Source organism: Tursiops truncatus, chromosome X, assembly GCF_011762595.2.
Source record: "Tursiops truncatus isolate mTurTru1 chromosome X, mTurTru1.mat.Y, whole genome shotgun sequence".
Lineage (NCBI taxonomy): Eukaryota > Metazoa > Chordata > Mammalia > Artiodactyla > Delphinidae > Tursiops > Tursiops truncatus.
Genome location: NC_047055.1, coordinates 82,860,529 through 82,883,895, shown reverse-complemented (window position 1 = coordinate 82,883,895; position 23,367 = coordinate 82,860,529). Strand labels below are relative to the sequence as shown.

At 39.9% G+C, this 23,367-nt stretch overlaps 1 protein-coding gene across 9 annotated transcripts in view; it reads right to left on the bottom strand.

The window, feature by feature from the left end:
• PHF8 (PHD finger protein 8) overlaps window positions 1-23,367 on the bottom strand; it is a 112,589-nt gene that overhangs the window by 79,421 nt on the left and 9,801 nt on the right. For all 9 annotated transcript variants that reach the window (XM_073799227.1, XM_073799226.1, XM_073799229.1 and 6 more), the window contains 3 exons: window positions 3,599-3,684; window positions 3,100-3,208; window positions 830-990 (listed from right to left, as the gene is read on the bottom strand). In XM_073799227.1, the coding sequence (XP_073655328.1) occupies window positions 830-990; window positions 3,100-3,208; window positions 3,599-3,684 (356 nt within the window). The remainder of the gene's footprint in view (window positions 1-829; window positions 991-3,099; window positions 3,209-3,598; window positions 3,685-23,367) is intronic.

Here is a 23,367-nt window from a genome sequence, read left to right as displayed (position 1 = left end):
AGAGATGGATTCTGCACCAAGTCCCAGAGATCAGAGAAGACTCTTACATCCCCTAACCAGTCCCTAAAATGACCTTACACTGAAAACTTCTCACTGTATTTGTATGTGCATAAATGGGAAGTGGGGGTAGGTATTCCTCACACTCTACTTAGACCTATGTGCCAGGTCCAGGCCTGCTAAGGCAACAGAACTGCCTGACACATAGTCTCACTCACAGTACTATCCACCTGCCTGGGCCCTGCTTCCTCACTTCTCTTCCTATCCCCCAAAACTCATGTCCAGAACACAACTAGCATGTGAGGGCAAAAGTCAAAGGCTTTTTCATCTCAACAGAGGACAGAGAGGCCATAACAATCCTTGGAATTCCCCAGGTAAAAGATGGGGCTCAGCCTGGGGTTTTGTGGTGTGTTAGGAGGAAAAGGAAGGGTAGGCTAGGATTTTGGTTCCAGCTTTGCCTAAGAAGACTCGGGGGGGCTTCCCTGGTGGCGCAGTGGTTGAGAGTCTGCCTGCTGATGCAGGGGACACGGGTTCGTGCCCCGGTCCGGGAAGATCCTACATGCCGTGGAGTGGCTGGGCCCATGAGCCATGGCCGCTGAGCCTGCGCGTCCGGAGCCTGTGCTCCTCAACGGGAGAGGCCACAACAGTGAGAGGCCCGTGTACCGCAAAAAAAAAAAAAAAAAAAAAAAAAAGAATGACTCTGGGCAAGGCACTTCACCTCAAATTCCCAAGATGGCTAGAAAGGAAATGCAAAACGTAGACTGGAGGGGAAGGGTCATACGTTTTGATGGGAGTGAACAATGTCACAGTTAAGAGGGTCTGTGGTGCTTACCAACATAGTGTTCCACATCCCTCACAGTGAATGATGGTGAGGGCAGCGTCATCCCCAATCCATCCTTCTTCAAGACCAGGATGGGCACACTGAAGCTATTCTCTTCCAGGAATTCCACGGTCAGCTGACTTCCAGTGGGCTTCAGAATCACTTCATCTGAGCTGTGGGCCACATGAGAGAAAGCCTGAACCCTAGAGGCCCTGCTACTGAAGGCCTCACTGGATGCTGTCACTCACCCAAAGGGTGGGGTCTTCCTGAGGGGACCTAATGTTGGCTGGCAACTAATGAGTGGCATAAACTTCACCTGCCAGGGAAGAAATGACCTATCGAAGGCAAGAAGCCAGGTCACTGGCAGAGGTGGTAAGCTAAATCCAGGATAGCCTGTCAATATGGTGCTCTTCTCTAGATGACAAAGGAAGAAATCACTCAACAGCCTGCCCAGGAAGAAAAGACATACCTGACAAGTTTAGCTAAATTACTCTAACCCAGAGCAGCACTACCCCATTTTAAACACTGGCAAATAAAGAGAAAAGACTGATTTAAAAACAAAAACAATTTTTATAGCCACTCTCTTGACACACATACTTCGTTAACTAGAAAACAGGAGTTTCTGGTTTTCTTAAAATCATGCTGGAGAAAAGACTGGCTTTTTGACAAATTGTGTTGGGACAAACATCTGGAAAAATATTAAGATCAAAGTCTATCTCACTCTTTAAGTAATTCTAGATGGAACAAAGATCAAATTAGAAAAAATAAGGCCATAGAGTAGTAGAAAAATTATCGGAGAGACAAGGCCCAGTAATCATTATAAATAGTAATAGTAAATTTAAGTAAAAATTAAAATTTTCTGCAAGGAAAGCTATTACAAATCAGTATGAAATAGGCAGTAACCCAACAGAAAAACTGTTAAACAATGTTGAGAAGGCAGTTAACAGAGAAAGAAATAAAGATGACTTATAAATGTACGATAACAGACATGCTTCCTTCATAACTAAAGAAATGCAAGTGGAAACAATGAAATCTCATTTTTTATCTTATCAGAAAGGCAAAAAAGTTTGATAATAAACAGTGTTGGCCAGGATATAGGAAAACAGGTACCCTCACACATTGTCTAGTGGGAGTATGAAATAGTGTGGCCACTTTGAAAACAATCTGGCAATATTTATAAACATTTTTAAAGCACATACCCTTTGACCTAGCAATTTCATTTTTAGGTAGTAAATCTACACATATACTCACCCACATATGCAAAAACCTAAGTACAAAGACATTCACTGTGCATTTTTTTTCTAATAGCAAAATACTAGAATTGATTTAAATATTCATCAACAGAGGACTGGTTAAATAAATTATACATCCATACAGTGGAGTACTAAACATCCATGAAAAAGAATGAAGAACATCTGTATATGCTGTTATGGATTGATCTCCATAATTTAGATTTTAAAAAAAGCAAGATGTAGAACAATAAGTGTTTCTGTTTGTGTTTTTTAATAAACAAGGGGACACACACACACACACACACACACACACACACACATATGTTTGTATAAGCAAAAACTATTTCTGAAAGAATGCACAAGAAATTGGTTGACTCTGGAGAAGGGACCTGAGGGGTCTGGGGTAGAAAGGGGACTCACTGCCTTTAAATAAATAAAACAAAATTTATTAAGTTGAAGAAACACTTATAATCCTAAATAACACTTCAATTATAGGAAAGCTGGAAAAGGTCAAATGAATTAAAAACTAAGCAAAAGAGAATGCTTTATTCATTAATTTTTCTAACACTATTTTTGCTCAATTCAAGTAATTTATTTAATAAGCCCATCTTAATTTTCTAAAAGAAAAAAATTTTTTCTTGATTTTAAAAGAAATACATGACTACTCAAAAAAAATTTTTTTCCAAAGAGTTTCATCTTCTCTACAATGAGAGAATTAAACTGTCTGATTTTTAAGACTCCTTCTAGTTATAGCATTCCCTGGGTGCATGTAAATATCCTCTCCTGACTGAGGCGAAAACTGCCTATCTACCAAAAGTTTCTACAAGTGGACCTTAATGTACTCTGCACATCAAATGAAACTCTAGCAATGTTTCTCAGAAACTGACTAAAACAGAAGATCCCTCCCCAGAGGGAACTCACAGAGCCCTGCAGACATCCCCAGATGGTGGAGGTACCCAGTGCGACAGCCAGTGGGAAAGCTGGGAAGAGATGGGCCCCAGCTTCCCAGAGCCCTGCCATTCACTGGCCCTTGGAGTACGGGGTCCTCACCTGTCAAAGGTCCTACTCCGAAGCTCTCGAATGAACGTAGGGCTTCCCGTCTTCACTGGCTTCCCCTTGTGTGTATCATGGCCTTTTGAAGATACACGGCGTTTTTTCACTAAGTCAGTAAAAGACAAGACACTGTCAGTCAAAATGGCTACAAGCTATGGTTCCAAGAGCAAACGCCTCAGCAGATCCTGCTTCTCTTCCAATCTAACAACCCCTTGCATCATCTGGAGTCAAGGAGGCCCTCACAGTCTCAGGAAAGCTCTTGGTGAGGATAGGTGCTTCCTCTGGGGAATCCCTAAGTAAGGGAGGGAGGTGAAACTCTGCACTTCTGCCCTCTCAGTGGAGCAGCTGCTGGCCTGCAGGGCCTACACAGGCTTCTGCTATTTCCCAAGAGAGACAAATCTGAAGCACTGACAAAAAGGCAATTTTCCTTCCAAGCTTCCTTTGCTTTGTCTCTCCTCTGGACTGCCTTCTCTTAAAAACTCCAAGATCTACTTACTGATGGAGGGCCCATGTAAGACCTCACAATTGGGGCAGTGGTAGAGGTCAATGTCAGCAGCCTTCTCCTCTTCAACACCAACACAACTAGAAAAGAGAAAATCAGACAAGGTTTGTGGAAATTTTACTTTTCGTAAGGTCTAGAACTGTGCTGTTCAGTACACAATTAAGTAAAATTTTAAATGCAGTTCCTTCATCACACTAGCTACATTTCAAGTGCTCAGTAGCCACACGTGGTTACCATATTGGGCAGATTATCAAACTTTTTTGTCAATGCAAAAAGTTCTATTGGACCAAATGGTCTAAAATAATTATGACAGAGCTAAAAATGTACAGACAATAAAGCTTCATTAAGACTCAGAATGGTCAAAGCTGGAAGAGACTCTAGAGCAGTGCTGTCCAGTAGAAATATAATGTGAGTTAAATATGTAATTTTAAATGTTCTAATAGCCACATTAAAAAGGTAAAAAGAAACAGGTGAAATTAAGTTTAATAATAATTTAATATTTTATTAACCAATATATCTAAAATATTATTTCAACATAAAATCAAACATTTAAACTTTATTGAGCTATTTACTTTATTAAATGAAAATAGTATTTTATAGTCAACAGTGGTTCCCTCTGAGTGAAGGATTATGGTAACCATTTTTCTCTTAAATGTATTTTCTAATTTTCTACAATGAACATGTGTTATTTATTTCATACTGTAATGTCTGAGAAAGATTTATTTAATTTTGAAAATCTGAGTTTGCATGTATGTGAGCTGGTAATCTCACAAAATTTAAAGCCTTCCTCGTCAAAGAAGTCATCGGCAGCCCTCCAAAAAACTTCTGGCTAAGATCTCCTAAAATCTTTGGTCAGCCACAGAGAACAGGGAGCATAATAATAAGGCAGAGTTCCAACCATTTCGGCTAAGACTGACTTCCTAGGATCAGGACCCCACCACCTTCCCGAGTGCTAACCCTGTAAACCTGTTGCACATCAATAAATTGAGGACATTTTATTTTATAAAAGGATTGGTCTATTATGAATTGGAAATTTAAAAAAAAAAACCAAAATACCCTGGGTCCTTCACCTCAGATAATCTAAGAAGCACTGTGTTAGAACCCGGTCAGGTAGAAGTTGTACATTCTCCCAGACCCTTCTAACTCAGGGCTGGGCTGGGGGTGAACATCCCCCTCACTTTCCAGTGAGACTCTGAGATCATCTCTCCTCTATCCTTGTATAAGATCTCCTATTCCTCTGAGTTTCATATCATCCAACAATAGCTCTTCCCACTCCTCTTCACTATCAGCTACTCATCTCCCCAACATACCTCTTCACTATCAGCTACTCATCTCCCCAACATACCCTCTTCACTCACTGAAGAACCTGCTCACAGATTCTTCTTCATCCCAAGTCCTGCCAGCCTCCCACGTGACATAATTATGGATATAAAGGCCTAATATCCCAGCCTCTTAGCTCATTGACCTTCTCATCTTCAGAGACTGCTGCCTCCACTCCCATTTCAGCTACCAACTCTCATGGCCATCACCCAGACCTTGTCAACACTTGCAACTGCTTCACCTCTGGAATATGAAATGCATACATCACACTCTGACCACAAGTACATCCATCCAGCTCTCATTCATTACACCTGTTCTTTGCCCTCAAAAATCCCTTGATCCTACTTTTCACCTGTTCAACTGCTGTTGCCTTCACCGTTCTTCCCTATCTAGTTCATAGATTTCATCATTCCTCACTTCAACCATTCTCTTACAGATACCTTCAACTCACTTGCCCCACTGCCTTTACATCACTCCCAAGTGCAAATCCCAACCCTGGCTCAATCCAACTATATAACATTGGACCATTGGACATGGCTAGAGAAAAATCATCCATTGGATTGGTGCCACAATAAATTCACACTGTCCAAAATATCTGAGTCACAGAAAAACCAACACAATATTGAAGGAGAAGAACAAAGTTGGAGGACTGATGCTACCCGACTTGGAGACTTACTATAAAGCTACAGTAATCAAGACAGTGTGGTACTGATGAAAGAATAAACAGATCAATAGAACAGAAAAGAGAGCCCAGAAATAGATCAACAGAAATATAGTCAACTGATCTTTGACAAAGGAGCAAAGGTAATACAATGGAGCAAAGACAGTCTTTTCAACAAATGGTGCTGGAACAACTGGACATGCAAACAAATGGAATTAGACACAGACCTTATATCCTTCACAAAAAAGAACTCAAAATGGATCACAGACCTAAATATAAAATGCAAAACTATAAAACTCCTAGAAGACAACATAGGAGAAAATCTAGATAACCTTGGGTTTGGCAATGACTTTTTAGATGCAACACCAAAGGCACAATCCATGAAAAATGAGAACTGATAAGCTGGACTTCATTAAAATTAAAAACCCGTTCTGTGAAAGGCATTGTCAAGAGAATGAAAAGACAAGCCAAAGACTGGAAGTAAATATTTGCAAAGGACATATCTGATAAAGGACTGTTATCCAAAATATAACGGAAAGAACTCTTAAGAACTCTTAAAACTCAACAATAAGAAAATGAACAACCTGATTAAAAAATGGGTAAGAGATCTGAGCAGACACCTTACCAAAGAAGATATACAGATGGCAAATAAGCATATGAAAAGGTGCTCCACATCCTGTATCAATAGGACAATGCAAATTAAAACAATGAGATATCACTATACACCTATGAGAATAACCAAAAATCCAGAACACTGACAACACCAAATGCTGGCCAGGAGGTGGAGCGACAGGAACTCTCATTCTTTGCAGGTGGGAATGCAAAAAACAGCCCCTTTGGAATACAGTTTGGCAGTTTTTTACAAAACTAAACATACTCTTACCATACAACCCAGCAATTGTGCTCTCTGGCATTTACTCAAAGTAATTGAAAACTATGTCCACATAACAACGTGCACACAGATGTTTATAGCAACTTTATTCATAATTGCCAAAATTTGGATGCAACCAAGATGTCCTTCAGTAGGTGAATGGATAAACTGTGGTACATCCAGACAATGGAATGTTATTCAGCACTAAAAAAAAAAGCTATCAAGCCATGAACAGACATGAAAGAAACTTTGAAAGAAGCCAATCAGGCTACATATTATATGATTCCAACTACATGACATTCTGGAAAAGGCAAAACTATGGGGACAGTAAAAAGATCAGTGGTCATCAGGGATTGGGGGGGGAAGAGAGATGAACAGGCAGAGCACAGAGAATTTTTAGAGCAGTGAAACTATTCTGCTACTAAAATGACATAATGGTGGGTACAAGTTATTATACATTTGCCCAAACCCATAGAATGTATAACAACAAGAGTAAATCCTGATGTAAACTATGGATTTGGGGTGATAATCATGTGTCAATGTAGGTTCATCTACTTTAACAAATGTACCACTCTGGTGGTGGGGGATGTTGATAACGGGGGAGGCTATGCATGTGAGGGCAGGAGGCATATGGGAAACCTCTGTACCTTCCACTCAACTTGGCTGGGAACCTAAAACTACTCTAAAAAATAAAGTCTATTTTAAAAAATCTGGGTCATGCTGCCTGACAATTCTCCTGTATTTCCCTGCTCAGTTCTCTCCACCATCATCCACAATGGCTATTTCAAATCTCTGACCCCCCACTGCCTTCCTCTTCTCTCTCAGCAAATGACCCTGCCTCCTACTTCTTAGACAAAATGAAGTAATCAGATGGGAACTACCTCAACTTCTCACACCAAATCTACCTCCTTCTGCATCCTTCTTTTCCTCCTGTTACAACGAAAGAACTATCTTTCCTTCTTTGTAAAGTCAGCTTTTCCACCTGGGTCACATCTTTTTTTTTTTTTTTTTTTTTTACCTTCTCAATAAATTCCCTCTTCTTTCTGCAGTATCTTCAACCTCTCCCTCTCTACCTTCCCCTTCACAATAGCATTTAAACTAGCTCACTGATCTTTGCAAGACCTTCCCTGCCTCCTTTCTGCCCCTCTCTGCCACTTCAGAGCTAAATATCTTCTTTGTTTAATCCTATGCAGCTTCACAATGACTTTTATTTAAATAGGTATTGATTATACATTTTATGAAACTCCAAAGGTACAGAAGCGTATACAGTGAAAAGTCTCTCTCCTACTCCTAGACACACTGTACTATCCAGAGATGTTCTACCAGGGCCAAACCTATAAAAAGAATTTTTTTGAGTTGCTGTGTACACTTTCTCACCCACTGCTGCAGTCTGATTTTAGTCCCCACCTTCTCTAAAACAGACTTCACTGATATCTTGACCTCCTTACTGAAACATGCAATAAGTACTTCCTTCCTTTATCTCATTTGACCTCCTAGCAGCATTACCACAGTGCTGACCCTGTGCTCTCTCTACTTGACTTCCATAACACCCCATTTGCCCGGGGTCCATCCCTCCAGCTAACATTTAATGAGCATCTGCCAGGCCCTGGTCTAGGTGCTGGAGAGACAAAGACACAGAACAAAGCATACAAAAATCCCTGCCCTCATGGAGCTGACAATCTAGTGGGTGAAGCAGACAAGAAGCAAGATAAATCAGGGTAACCAGTGAAATATATTGTACGTTAGATAGAGGAGTTAAGTAGAAAAATAAAGCAGGAAGGGGAATATGTATGCATGTATATGTAAGTATACATACACACACTGGGTGGTGAGGGGAATGACAGTGGTGTTGAAATTTTGGGTAGGGAAGCCAGGGAAGGACTCACTGACAAAACAATTTTTGTATAAAGACCTGAAGGGAGTAAAGGAGCAAGCCATATGTATATGAGGGAAGAGCATCCCAATTAGAACAGCAAGTACAAAAGCCCTGTGGCAGGAGTGTGCCTAGACGAGGACAGTGTTCTGGAATAGAGAGAGCAAAGGGGACAATAATAGGTCAGAAAGGCTCACGCAGTAGAGTCCTGTAGGCCAGGGGTCCCCAACTCCCGGGCCTTGGACCAGTACCGGTCTGTGGCCTGTTAGGAACCGGGCCGCACAGCAGGAGGTGAGTGGCGAGCAAGCGGAAGCTTCATCTGCCGTTCCCTATCGCTCCCCATCGTGCGCATTACTGCCTGAATCATCCCCCTCCAACCCCGGTCCGTGGAAAAACTGTCTTCTATGAAACCGGTCCCTGGTGCCAAAAAGGTTGGGGACCACAGCTGTAGGACATCATAAAGGACTTTGGCTTTACCTGAGTGAAGAACTGGGTGGAATCCACCAGAGGATTATGAGCAGGGATGTGATGTGATCTTAATTATGTGTCTGGCTGCTCTGTTTCCCAGTGCATTCTTTTTCTCCTGCCCACTCCTTAAGTGTTGACATTTCTTAGGTCCTCTTTTCTAGGCTCTCTTTTCTCCTCACTTTCTCTCATTGGTTTCACTAACTCTCAGGGCTCCATGTGCCCTCTATATAACTATAACTGCAAGCCAGATCTCTTTGCAGAGTTTCAGACCCTCTCTTGAAATTTCTCCTGGATATTTCTACTGGATAGCCCACTTACATAGTACTTCAAATTTAACACATCCAATTCAATTTCTCCCCCTGCTTGGCCCCTAAACCTGCTCCCTCTCTAAGGCACCATAACCTTACCAGGTGTTTAAGCCAGAAACCTGGCAGCCACTGATGACTTGCCTCTCACCTTCTCCCTCCACTACACCCTGAGTAGGTATTCAAGCTCAGGACTGTAGACTTTAGGGCCAGACTGCCTGGGTTTACAGCCTAGCTATACTTTCCACTTACTACCTGTGAGATCTTAGGCAAGTTACTTAACTCTATGTCTCAGTTTCTTCATCTCTAAGGTGGGGATAAAAATTTGTATGTGTATTATAATGTTGCTCTCAAAAGTAAATGAGTTAATTTATATAGTGTTTAGAACACTGCCTGGTACAGAGTAAGTGTTCTGTATGTGATGCTATTATCATCCAAGTTATCACCATGTCCTATCACTTCTATCTCCTAACTGGCCATCAGTTGTATCCTTCTGTCATCCTCACTGCCCCTGCCCTAATCCAGGCCACTATTATCTCTAACTGGGATTACTATCCTGTCCTCCTAACTGGGCTCCTGGCCTCTACTCTGTCCTCACCCAAATGGCTCTCCACAGTACAGCCAAAGTGATCTTTTTAAAATGTAAATTTGATCCTGTCAACCCTTGTTCAAAACCCCTCACATGCTTCCTATTTTTCTTAAGGTAAAGTATAAACTTATCATGGCCTAAAAGACCCCACCTCTTGCCCTTCACACATAGCATAGGCTATAAAATTTGTGGGGCTGGTGCAAATGAAAATCAGGGGCCCCCAGTTGACAAAGAAAAGCTATTTCCTCTCTTCCGTGTGATCTCTCTCAACTTGCCGTGGGGCTTTTTATTTGTTAATTACTGTCATGTTCCCTTGGGCATGGGGATACTCAAGGGGCAAGCGCAGGCCCTCACAGGCACTCAGGGGCCACGCGCTATGACTTAGTGTGCAGGGTGCATGCACCTGACCCTGACTCTCCAGCACCTGCACCCAGGCCCCGCAACCCAGGCAGCCAGTCGAGAATCCATTCAGGGAGGCAGCAAGAGGTAGGACCACAGGTGAGCTAAAGCTCTAGGTCCCCAGGACAAACTCCACTGTCCCTGGAACCTCACATACAAAACACAAATTCAAAGGTAAAATTATTAAGAATTGCAAGACTACAACCACAGAGCATTAAACTTCAAGCATGGGCATGGGGCCCCCTTCCAAATATGAGGCTGTGTGTGACTACAGCGGTCACACACCCATGAAGCCAGCCCTGCTCTAAAACCCAGCTCGACTCTCAGCACCATGCTCTTTCTGGTCTCTGGGACTCATCACACATGGCTCCCTGTGCCTAGAACATTCCTTCCCTTCCTCTTCCCTACTGCCATGCCTCGCCCCCCTAACTATCCATATTTCAGCACTCACCCTGCAGACTTGCAACTGCCCATTTACTTGCTATCTGCCCCTACTACATACAGCAGACAGCATCTCTTGTTCACCCCAAGTCCTCACCTTATCCATCTCCCAGTCTTGCTTTATTTATTATTCAACCCAATTCATTGGGCTAGATAATATCTCACATCAGGAAGGCATATGGATGAAAATCAGGCTTCTGGCTGCACTGTCTCAGTAATTATTACCTGGACCAAGGTTTCTAAATGCTGTTTTGCTTCCTTAGTAAAGAGGACAATTATCACAGCACCAGGTCTCAAGATTAAGATGAATTATCCCCAACATGTGCCACAGAACCTGGCACATGGTAGGAACTCAGTATTTGGATGTAAGTGGGTGCATAAATTCAATAAATATTGACTGAAAATAGCTACTGCCCTCATGGAGTGGACATTCTAGAGGGGGAGACAGATGGTACCAAAACAGTTTCATAAGGGCTATAGTAAATAAAGTATATTTACTTTATTTATAAAGTAAATAAAGCAGGGTAAGGGGATGGTGAGAGAATTTGAAGCCTGCATAAAAGGAGTTGAGGAGAAAAGTGAACTGTGAATATGTTATCACACATATATTAACACATCTAATCTCTACAACAAATCAGGGCATTCTGTACAGTATTTAGAGGCACAAAGTGCAGACTTGGGAGCCAAACTGCCTGGGTTTAAATCTCACCTCTGCCACTTACTAGCTGTGTGAACTTAGGCAATTTATTTAACTTTGCTGTGCCTCAGTTTCTGCATCTATAAAAGAAGAATATTAATAGTACCCCACCTCATAGAGTTGTTAGGCTTAAATGAGCTAAAGTAGGTAAAGAACTGAGAGTACTTGGGACAAAGTATTAGCTATCATCATTATTAATATTATTCTAATTTAACAGATAAGAAATCTGAGTGGTTAAGGAACTTTTTGGTCATTACAAAACTAATAAATAGCAGAGCAGGATAAAAATCCAGATCCATCTGACTCCACTATACCACTACAATACATAACTAGAATATAATGTGGGGTTACTAGTAGAGTCAAGTGCTATGAGAACACAAAAGTGGGCATTCAATCCTTCCAGGGATGTGGAACTGAGGTGGGGGCTGAGGACTGGAGAAGCTTGAGAGGTGACAAGATTGCCCAGGATCCTGTCTAGCTTCTTATCTGCTCAACCTCTGCTCTCTGAGGATTCCCAAAGAGCCAGGTCCTGTCACCACCTGTGCCTTGGAAAAACAATGTCTTCATTCATCAATAAAGAGGAAAAAGAACATATTTTACCCTTCTTCATTATTCAAAAAATATCAGAAAATCCAAGTCAATTTCTAGTTTCCTGCAACACCTTGATCAGGCCAAGCACAATGTATAAAAACATGGATGACCCATCCCGAGATGCTGAGGCACCCACCATTCGCACCAGTGGCCCCCCTGCCTCCAAGCACATAGGACTTGGAGAAGTACAAAGGATACTGAGCAAGTTTCAGTGCACCAGGGATGTTTCTTTTTGTTCTACCCAGTCCCTGGCACATAAGTTTGCCAATAACAGGCTTCACTAAATGCTGGATGCACCAACAGAATCACTCCATGTGCACTGACATGCAAGCAAACAGGCTGTAATCTCTATCTCCCAAAAAACCCAACCAAACAAAAAATCCTCTTGTGACCCCTTCTGTCACTGCCCTGTTACTCTATTCCCCTGTATACCAAAACTCCTCAAAACAGAGTCATCCTTGAGTCCTTTCACAACTCCAATCCAATCTGTCAGCAAATCCTGTATCAATATACATTCAAAATCCAACCACTTCTCATCACCACTGACTCCAGTCCAAGTCACCATTGCCTAATTAGACCAGTGTTTCTCAAATATTCGGGCACATCAGAAACACCTGGAGGGCTTGTTAAGACAGATTCCTAGGCCTCATCTCCAGAGATCCTGATTTGGTAGATCTGGGGTGGGGCCCAGAAACGTGCATTTCTAACAAGGTTGTGAGTGATGCTGATGTTGCTGGTGCAGGGACCACATTTTAAGAAATAATGATCTACAGTGATCCCCAAACTCTCCCTGCTTCATCCCATACTCACCTTGAGTCTGTCCTCACAACAGCCAAAGCCTAAACCAGATCACAACTCTCCTTTGCTCAAAATCCTTCTATGGCTCCCATCCTATCTGGAGTGAAAACCAAGTTCTTACAATGGCCCATAGGACCCTATACCTGTGGTTCTCAAACTTTAGTGTGCATCAGAATCACCTGGAAGCCTTGTTAAACCATAGATTCCTGGGCCCCACCAGGAATTGGCAGGTCTGGGGTAGGACAATGGAATTTGCCTAACCAGTTTCCAGGTGATGCTGATCCTGCTGGTCCTACTTGGAGAACCACTGCCCTACATGATTTGCACCCCCACCCCCACCCCCCCCAGCCCCTATCATCAGCTTCTACTACTCTCCCCTCACTCTGTCTAATAACACTGGTTCCTTTGCTATAAGGGGAATAGTAACATGTCAGGTGTGCTCCCCACTCAGTGATGCCTCTGTTTCCAAAAATATTTTCATTTAGCTCCCATAACTCAGTGCTGGGCATCATGCCTATCAGACCTGATCTGAATTTTCATAATACTCCTCTTGGATACTGACCACCCATCCTTTGGTACATGTTTGCCATCCCAAATTTCTTCTAGGTGGGTTGGGGCAAAACTTATGCTGCCCCACTGGTGAAGGAATTCTGATTCCTTCTGTTGTTCTGTATTCTGATTGTGGTGGTTACATGAATCTACAAGTGTGATAAAATTGTATAGAACTAAATACACATACACACACACAAATGAGTGCATGTAAAACTGGTGAAATTGAAATAAGATTGGTGGATTGTACCAAGGTCAGTTTCTTGCTTTTGATATTGTACTGTAGTTATATAAGATATCACCATGGGGGAAACTGGGTAAAGGTACAAAGGCCCTCCACATACATTTTTTGCAACTTCCTATGAATCTATAATTATTAAAAAATAAAATTTATTTTTTTTAAATATGTCACTCCAAGAGACATCCTGTGAGCCCTGACAGAGCAGGCTGTCCTTCTGATACTTCTAACTCCACACCCTATAAGACTTTCTCCAGGGCAGGGATTCTGCAGCCCATACATTGTATCATAGTAAACCCTGAATATGAATGCTAGGCCTTCTCTTCCCTTTGCTACACACTCCTAAAGCTGTATAGCAGCTGCTTCAGCTGCTTCAAAAAGCGTGATGTCCATTTTAATCTGATTTCACTTTGAACAAAAATGTGGAGTGTGTGTGAGTTTATAAGCCTGATTTTCTCTATCTCCCACAACACCTTGAAAATGGCTTAACCTGAACAGTGCTTTATACTACCTATAGTATTATATCCTATAGCAAGAGTCCAAGGGACCCAGGTTTGACTTGTGGTTGAGCAACTAACTGGCTATGTAGCTCTGAGCAAGCTATTTAGCCTCATGAGAGAAAATAATAGCTCCAAAGAGCTATTTTAAAGATTAATTGGTCACTTCTGGTTCTGGAATAATGGAGTAAACACACTTCTCGCTATTACTCCCACTAAATACAGCTAAAAATCTTGGACATTAAAAAAAAAAAAGGTAAGACGACTCTGAAAGATGGAGAGAAGGCAGCCTGACTAGATGACAGCAGGATCTGAAATAGTGAGTGCCAACAGAGAGCAACTGGGGGAACCTGGACTTCCACTCCTACCTGGCAGTAAAGAAGTAGTACCCCCTTCCCCTGCCACTGAAGTGCAGTGTCTGAAGAGGCTCGCAAAAACATATGATATAATAATATCCAGAATCTCATAACATAATACCCAAAATATTCAAGATATAATGAAAATAATCACTCATCATATCAAGAACAAGAAAAATCACAACTTGAATGAGCAAAGAAAATCAGTCTCAACAATGAGATGGCACAGATGTTGGAATTATCTGATAAGGATTTTAAAGGAGCAACCACAAAAATGCTTCAAAGAACAATTACAAACATGCCTGAAACAAATGAATAAATAAAAAGTGTTAGCAAAAAATAGAATCTCTGCAAAGAAATAGAAGATATAGAAAAGAACCAATGGCACTTCTAGAAAAAACTATAATAACTTAAATGAAAACTCACTGCGTGGGCTCAAATAGCAGAATGTAGACAACAGAGAAAAAAATAGTAAACCTGAAGATAGAACAATAGAAATTATCCAATCTGAACAACAGAAAGAAAACAGACTGAACTACGAACAACTATAAGTCAACAAATTGGACAACCTAGAAGAAATAGATAAATTCTTAGAAATATACAACCTGCCAAGACTGAATCGGGAAGAAATAGAAAATTTGAAGAGATGAGTTACTAGTAAGGAAATTGATTCGGTAATAAAAAAAAAAAAACACCCAACAAAGAGAAACCTAGGACCAGATGGCTTCACTGGTGAATCTTACCAAACATTTAAAGAAGAATTACCACCAATTTTTCTCAAACTCTTTAAAAAAATCAAAGACAAGGGAACACTCCAGAACTCATTTTATGAGGCCAGCATTACCCTGATACCAAAGCCAGATAAGGACACTACAAGAAAAGAAAACTACAGGCCAATATCCCTGATGAATACACATGGGAAAATTCTCAATAAAATACTAGCAAACTGAATTCAGCAGCACACTAAAGGGAACATTTCCCATGATCAAATGGGATTTATCCTTAAAATACAAAGCTGGTTCAACATAAGCAAATCAATAAAGGTGACACATCACATTAATAGAATGAAAGAAAAAAGTGATCTCAAAAGAAGATGCAGAAAAAACATCTGACAAAATTCAGCACTTATTCATGATTAAAAAAAACACTCAATGGGGTACAGAAGAAATGCACCTCAACATAATAAAGGCCATATATGACAAGCCTAGAGCTAACATCAGACTCAATGGTGAATGGTTGAAAGCTTTTCCTCTAAGATCAGGAACAAGACAAGGGTGCCCACTCTCACCACTTCTATTCAACAGAGTACTGGAAATCCCAGCCAGAGCAATCAGTCAAGGGGAAAAAAAGGCATCAGAATTGACAAGGAAGAAGGAAGAAGGAAAATTATCTCTATTTGCAGATGACATGATTTTATATATAGAAAATCCTAAAAATTCCATCCAAAAACTGTTAGAGCTAATCAATGAATTATGTAAAGTTGCAGGATAAAAAAATTAACATGCAAAAATCAATAGCATCTCTATACACTAAAAACACATTGTCTAAAAAAGAAATAAAGAAAACAATCCCATTTACAATAATGTCAAAAACTATAAAATATTTAGGAATAAATTTAACCAAGAAGGTAAAAGATCTCTACACTGAAAACTACAAGACATCAATGAAAGAAACTGAGGAAAACACAAAGAAATGGAAAGATATCCTGTGTTCATGGATTGGAAGAATCAATACTGTTAAAATGTCGACACTACCCAAAGCCATCTATAGATTCAAAACAATCCTTATCAAGATTCCAACAGTATTTTTTTACAAAAGTAGAAAAAACAATCTTCAAATTCATATGGAATCACAAGGGATCCAGAATAGCCAAAGCAATCCTGATAAAGAAGAAGAAAGTGGGAAACATCACATTTCCTGATTTCAAACTGTATTATAAAGCTACAGTAATCAAAACAGAATGGTACTGGCATAAATACAGACACATAGACCAATGGAACAGTATCGAGAGCCCAGAAATAAACCCATGCATACACAGTCAAATAATATTTGACAAGGGAGCCAAGAACACTCAGTGGAGAAAAGACAGTCTCTTCAGTGAATGGTGCTGGGAAAACTGGATATTCACATGTAAAAGAATGAAAACAGACCCCTGACTTACACAACTCACAAAAATTAACTCAAAATGGATTAAAGAGTTAAATGTAAGACCTGAAACCATGAAACTTCTAGAAGAAAACATAGGAAAAAAGCTCCTTAACATGCATCTTGGCAATGATATTTTGGATATGACATCTAAAGCACAAAGTGACAAAATCAAAAATAAATTAAAAATTTAGTTTGACCACATCAAACTAAAGTTTCTGCACAGCAAAAAAGAAAGAAATCGTCAAAATAAAAAGGTAACCTATGGAATAGGAGAATATACTTGCAAATCATATGTTAAATAAGAGGTTAATATTCAGAATAAATGAAGAACTCATACAGCCCAATAGCAAAAAAAAAAAAAAAGTCTGGTTATAAGTGGGCAGACTAACTGAATAGGTATTTTTACAAAGAAGACATACAAATGGCCAACAGGTACATGAAAAGGTGCTCAACATCACTAATCATCAAGGAGATGCAAACCTAAACCACAATGAGATATCATCTCACACCCATTATAATGCCTTATCAAAAAGACAAGGGATAACAAATGTTGGTGAGGACACGGAGAAAAGGGAACCTTTGTGCACTGCTGGGATTGCAAACTGGTGCAGCCACTTACAGTATGGAAATTCCTCAAAAAATTAAAAATATAACTATCATATGATCCAGCAATTCCACTTCTAGGTATCTATCTGAAAGAAACAAAAACTGTGTTAAAGAGATACCTGCACCTCCATATCCACTGCAGACTTATTTATAATAACTGAACCATGGAAACAACCTAAATGTCCATCAAAAGATGAATGGATAAAAAAATGTAATATATGTATATATAAATACACCACACACACACACACACACACACACAATGGAGTACTATTCAGTCATAAAAAAGAAGAAAATCCTGACATTTGCAACAACACGGACAGCCCTTGAAGGCATTATGCTAAGTGAAGTAAGTCAGACAAAGGCAAATATTCTATGATCTCACTTACATGTGAAATCTAAAAAAACAAAACCCAAACTCATAGAAAAAGTGAGATTTGTGGTTACCCTCCAGAGGTGGGGGTGGGGTGGGAGAAGTGGATGAAGGTGGTCAAAAGGTACAAACTTCCACTTATAAGATATATAAGTACTGAGGATGTAATGTACAACATGATGACTACTGCCGTATAGTTTGTTTATTTTGGTTTGTTTTGTTTTCAGTACGGGGGCCTCTCACTGTTGTGGCCTCTCCCATCGCGGAGCACGGGCTCCGGACGCGCAGGCTCAGCGGCCATGGCTCACAGGCCCAGCCGCTCCGCGGCATGTGGGATCTTCCCGGACCGGGGCACAAATCTGTGTCCCCTGCATCGGCAGGTGGACTCTCAACCACTGCGCCACCAGGGAAGCCCACTGCTGTATAGTATATTTGAAAATTGCTAAGAGTAAATCCTAAAACTTCTCGTCACAAGCAAAAAAACTTATTTTTCTTTCTTTCTCTCTTATTTGTACCTATATGGGATGATGGATGTTAACTAAACTTATTGTGGTAATCATTTCACAATATATGTATATGTAATTCAAGTCATTATACTCTATACCTGAAACTTAAACAGTACTATATGTCAATTATATCTCAATAAAACTGAAGGAAAATAGATTGAAAAAAAATGAACAGCGCTTCAGCAACAAAGAAATCCACACTGAGAAACAGCAATAATCAGGAATTCCCTGGTGGTCCAGTAGTTAGGACTCAGAGCTTTCATTGCTGTGGCCCAGGTTCAATCCCTGGTTGGGGAACTAAGATCCCACAAGCCATGCAGTGTGGCCCCCAAAAAATAGCATAATCAAAATCCTGAACACCAAAGACAAAGGAAAGATCTTGCTATTAGTGAGAAAAATGACATTTCCCAAAGGAAAACACCAATTTAAATGACACAGGATCTCTCATCAGAAACCATGGTGGCCAAAAGGAAGTAGCACAAGTTTTCAAGGACTGAAAGAACTGGAAACACAGAATCTGATATTAAATGAAAAGACCCTTCAGGAATTCAAGGGGAAATCAAGACATTCTCATATGAAGGAAAACAACTAAGAGTATTTGTTGCCAGTAGACCAATTCTAAAAGCATGGCTAAAGGAAGTTCTTTAAACAGAAAGGAAATGATAAAAGAAGGACTCTTAGGAACACTAGGAAGTAAGCAAGAACAAGGGAAAGAGTGAAAATATGGGTACATACAATATACTTTCCTTCTCCTCGAGTTTTCTAAATCATGTTTGAGAGTTGAAGCAAAAATTGTAACACTATATGATATGGTTCTCAATGTATGTAGGTGAAATACTTAAGATAATTATAGCAGGGGAGCGTAAATTTAAAGGAAAGCAAGGTTTCTACTCTTCACTCAAACCGGTAAAATGTCAATACCAGTTGATTACACTCAAAAACATTATAGATAAATCAAAATGGAATTCTTGAAAAGATTTAAGTAACCCAAAGGAACGCAGAAGAAAGAAAACAGAATGAACAGAGGGAACAAACAGAAAACAAAAAAATAAAATGACTAACTTATGCCCTAACATATCAATAACTGCATTAGGTATATATGGTCAAAATATACCAATTAAAAGATATTGGCAGCTTGAGAACGAAAAATGGAGCTGGAGGAATCAGGCTCCCTGACTTCAGACTATACTACAAAGCTACAGTAATCAAGACACTATGGTACTGGCACAAAAACAGAAATATAGATCAATGGAACAGGATAGAACGCCCAGAGATAAACCCACGTACATATGGTCACCTTATCTTTGATAAAGGAGGCAGAAATGTACAGTGGAGAAAGGACAGCCTCTTCAATAAGTGGTGCTGGGAAAACTGGACAGGTACATGTAAAAGTATGAGGTTAGAACACTCCCTAACACCATACACAAAAATAAGCTCAAAATGGATTAAAGACCTAAATGTAAGGCCAGAAACTATCAAACTCTTAGAGGAAAACATAGGCAGAACACTCTATGACATAAATCACAGCAAGATCCTTTTTGACCCACCTCCTAGAGAAATGGAAATAAAAACAAATATAAACAAATGGGACCTAATGAAACGTCAAAGCTTTTGCACAGCAAAGGAAACCATAAACAAGACCAAAAGAAACCCTCAGAATGGGAGAAAATAATTGCAAATGAAGCAACTGACAAAGGATTAATCTCCAAAACTTACAAGCAGGTCATGCAGCTCAATAACAAAAAAACAAACAACCCAATCCAAAAATGGGCAGAAAACCTAAATAGACATTTCTCCAAAGAAGATATACAGACTGCCAACAAACACATGAAAGAATGCTCAACATCGTTAATCATTAGAGAAATGCAAATCAAAACTACAATGAGATATCATCTCACACCAGTCAGAATGGCCGTCATCAAAAAATCTAGAAACAATAAATGCTGGAGAGGGTTTGGAGAAAAGGGAACACTCTTGCACTGCTGGTGGGAATGTGAATTGGTTCAGCCACTATGGAGAACAGTATGGAGGTTCCTTAAAAAACTACAAATAGAACTACCATATGACCCAGCAATCCCACTACTGGGCATATACCCTGAGAAAACCAAAATTCAAAAAGAGTCATGTACCAAAATGTTCATTGCAGCTCTATTTACAATAGCCCGGAGATGGAAACAACCTAAGTGCCCATCATCGGATGAATGGATAAAGAAGACGTGGCACATATATACAATGGAATATTACTCAGCCATAAAAAGAAACGAAATTGAGCTATTTATAATGAGGTGGATAGACCTAGAGTCTGTCATACAGAGTAAAGTAAGTCATAAAGAAAAAGACAAATATCGTATGCTAACACATATATATGGAATTTAAGAGAAAAAAATGTCATGAAGAACCTAGGGGTAAGGCAGGAATAAAGACGCAGACCTACTAGAGAACGGACTTGAGGTTATGGGGAGGGGGAAGGGTGAGCTGTGACAAAGTGAGAGAGTGGCATGGACATATATACACTACCAAACGTAAAATAGATAGCTAGTGGGAAGCAGCCGCATAGCACAGGGAGATCAACTCGGTGCTTTGTGACCACCTAGAGGGGTGGGATAGGGAGGGTGGGAGGGAGGGAGACACAAGAGGGAAGAGATATGGGAACGTATGTATATGTATAACTGATTCACTTTGTTGTAAAGCAGAAACTAACACACCAGTGTAAAGCAATTATACTCCAATAAAGATGTAAAAAAAAAAAGATTGGCAGAGTGGACAAAAATAATTCTGAACTATATGCTGCCTACAAGAAACTCACTTCATATATAATGACATCAGTTGAAAGTAAAGGGATAGAAAAAGATACCAGGCAACCATTAATCAAAAGAAAGCAGGAGTGGCTATATTAATGGCTATATTAATATCCTATAAAGTGGACTTCCACGCAAAGAAAATTACCAGAGACAGAGAAGGACATTACATAATAATTAAAGGGTCAATCCACCAAGACACATTAATCCCCAATGCATCTGCATTCAAACAACAAAGCTGCAAGATGTGAGGCAAATGATAGAACTGAAAGGAAGAATTAAAAATTGACAATTTTAGCTGGACACTTCAACACCTCCTTCTCAACAACGAACTGAACAACTATACAGAAAATCAGCAAAGAGAGAATTCAGCAACACCATCAACCAACAGGAGTAAATCAACATTTACAGAAAACTCCTCCCAACATCAGCAGGATATACATTCTTTTCAAGTGACCATGGAACATGTACTAAGACAGACCATATCCTGGGCCATAAAACAAACACCAGTAAATCTAAAGGAACTGAAATTGTATAGAGTATATTCTCTGACCGCTATGGAAACAAACCAGAAATCAATAACAGAATGATAACAGGAAAATCTGCAAACACTTGGAAAGTAAACAACATACTTCTATATAATTCATAGGTCAAATGTGAAGTCTCTAAGCAAATTAAAAATTATATTGAACTACATGAAAAAGAAAACATATCAAAATTTGTGGGACACAGCTAAATCAGTACTAAGAAGGAAACCGATAGCACTAAATGCTTATATTAGAATACAGGAAAAGTCTCAAATCAGTAAACTAAGCTCCCACCTCAAGACATTAAGAGGAGCAAAATGAACCCAAAGCAAGCAGAAGGAAGGTAATAATAAAGTGCAGAAATCAGTGAAATTGAAAACAGAAAGACAATAGGGAAATTCAATGAAACAAAAAGCTTCCTCTTTGAAAAGATCAATAAAACTGACAAATCTCTAGCAAGTCTGACAAAGAAAAAAAGAGAGAAGAGACAAATTTTCAACATCAGGAATGAAATGAGATGTCACCACAGAGCCAGCCTGCAGCCATCAAAAGGATAATAAGGGAATACTATGAAAAATTCTACACACTTAAATTTGACAACTTAGAAGAAATAGATCAATTCCTTAGAAAGCAGAAACTACCACAACATATCCAATACAAAATACATAATTTAAATAGTCCTATAACTATTAAATGAACTGAATTCATAATTTTAAAACTCAAAAAAAGGTTAAAGATAATTAAGCAAAGTGTTTAGCATAGTGACTAGCAGACTAGCTAGTGCTCAATAAACAAGGGCCACTACCATTTTATTTAAATCATCACAACCACTCTTGGGGAAATTGAGGCTTCACAGAGATGAAATCCTTTGCTAAAAAGTAACAGAGTCAGAATTTGAACCCAGATCTGAAGCCAGTGCCATTTCCTCTAGAGTTTAGAGTCCACACCACAGCCACCACCTAGGGGATATGCCAACCAATACTTCCTTTATAGATAGGAAAACTGTAGAGATTTTGCCAAAGCCCCAGACATCAATAAATGCTTGCCAACTAACTTCCTCCACCAGTGTACAGCAATGTTTCTCAAAAGTTAGGGTACATCAGAATCTACCTGCTTGTTAAAATATAGATTGCCAGGTCCCAACCCAAGAATTTGCATTTTTAACAAATTCCCAGTTAATGAACCACATTTTGAGAACAACAGTGTACAGTAATGATATGTTAGCCCACCCATCCCCCAATATCAGAAGCTGTCACACTCTACAGAAAGGGAAGGAACTGAGACAGAATAATGCTCTAAATCAGTGGCTCTGAGAGTAGCCTCCGCTCACATACTGAATCAGAAACCCTGCAAGTGGAGCCTACCTATCTCATCTTTTAAGAGGTCTTCCAAGTAATTCTGATACACCCTAAAGTTTGAGAACCACTGCTCTACAAATCAAAATGCTCTTCAAAATCCAGTCCTTTACAATAGAGGAATGGAGCTATACCATTTTTTTCCCACTTTTGAGAACCTGGGCTCTGGAGCCAGATAATTCTAAGTTCAAATCCAGACTCAGAAAGTAACTTAACCTCCATGAGATCCAGATTCTCACCAGCAAAATGGAATAGTCACCTTCCTTGCTATAACCTTACCAGGAAGTAACATGGCATTACTAATCCCCAACTGGACTTTAAGAAATCTGGCCTATGGAAGTCATCAGAGATGTGAACAGATTTATATCATCTATAGGCATTTGTGGGCTTAACTATTGTGAACAACCGTGAAAAGTCCACGATATTTAGTAATTTTCAATTATGCTAAAGTACAGACTTAACTAGAGCACTATGAGCCTGGTGTGTGTGTGTGTGTGTGTGTGTGTGTGTGTGTGTGTGTGTGTGTGTGTGTGTGTGTGTGCGCGCACGTGCGCACGCACGCAATGCACTGAGTAAGCAAGAACAGCCACCCACCAAGGACCTGATTCTCAGCTGGCTTCCTTATTCTCTGGCAGCCCATAGAGAAAAGCATGATAAGAGATAAAAGCTTGGTCACTTTCACAGGAAAAACAATTAAGGCAGTTAACTTATGTCAGGGTGTGCACAGAAACACAGGACTCACCACAGAAATGTGATTAAGGAGGGGCCTGGCCCATAAATCCATTTCCATATTTGTA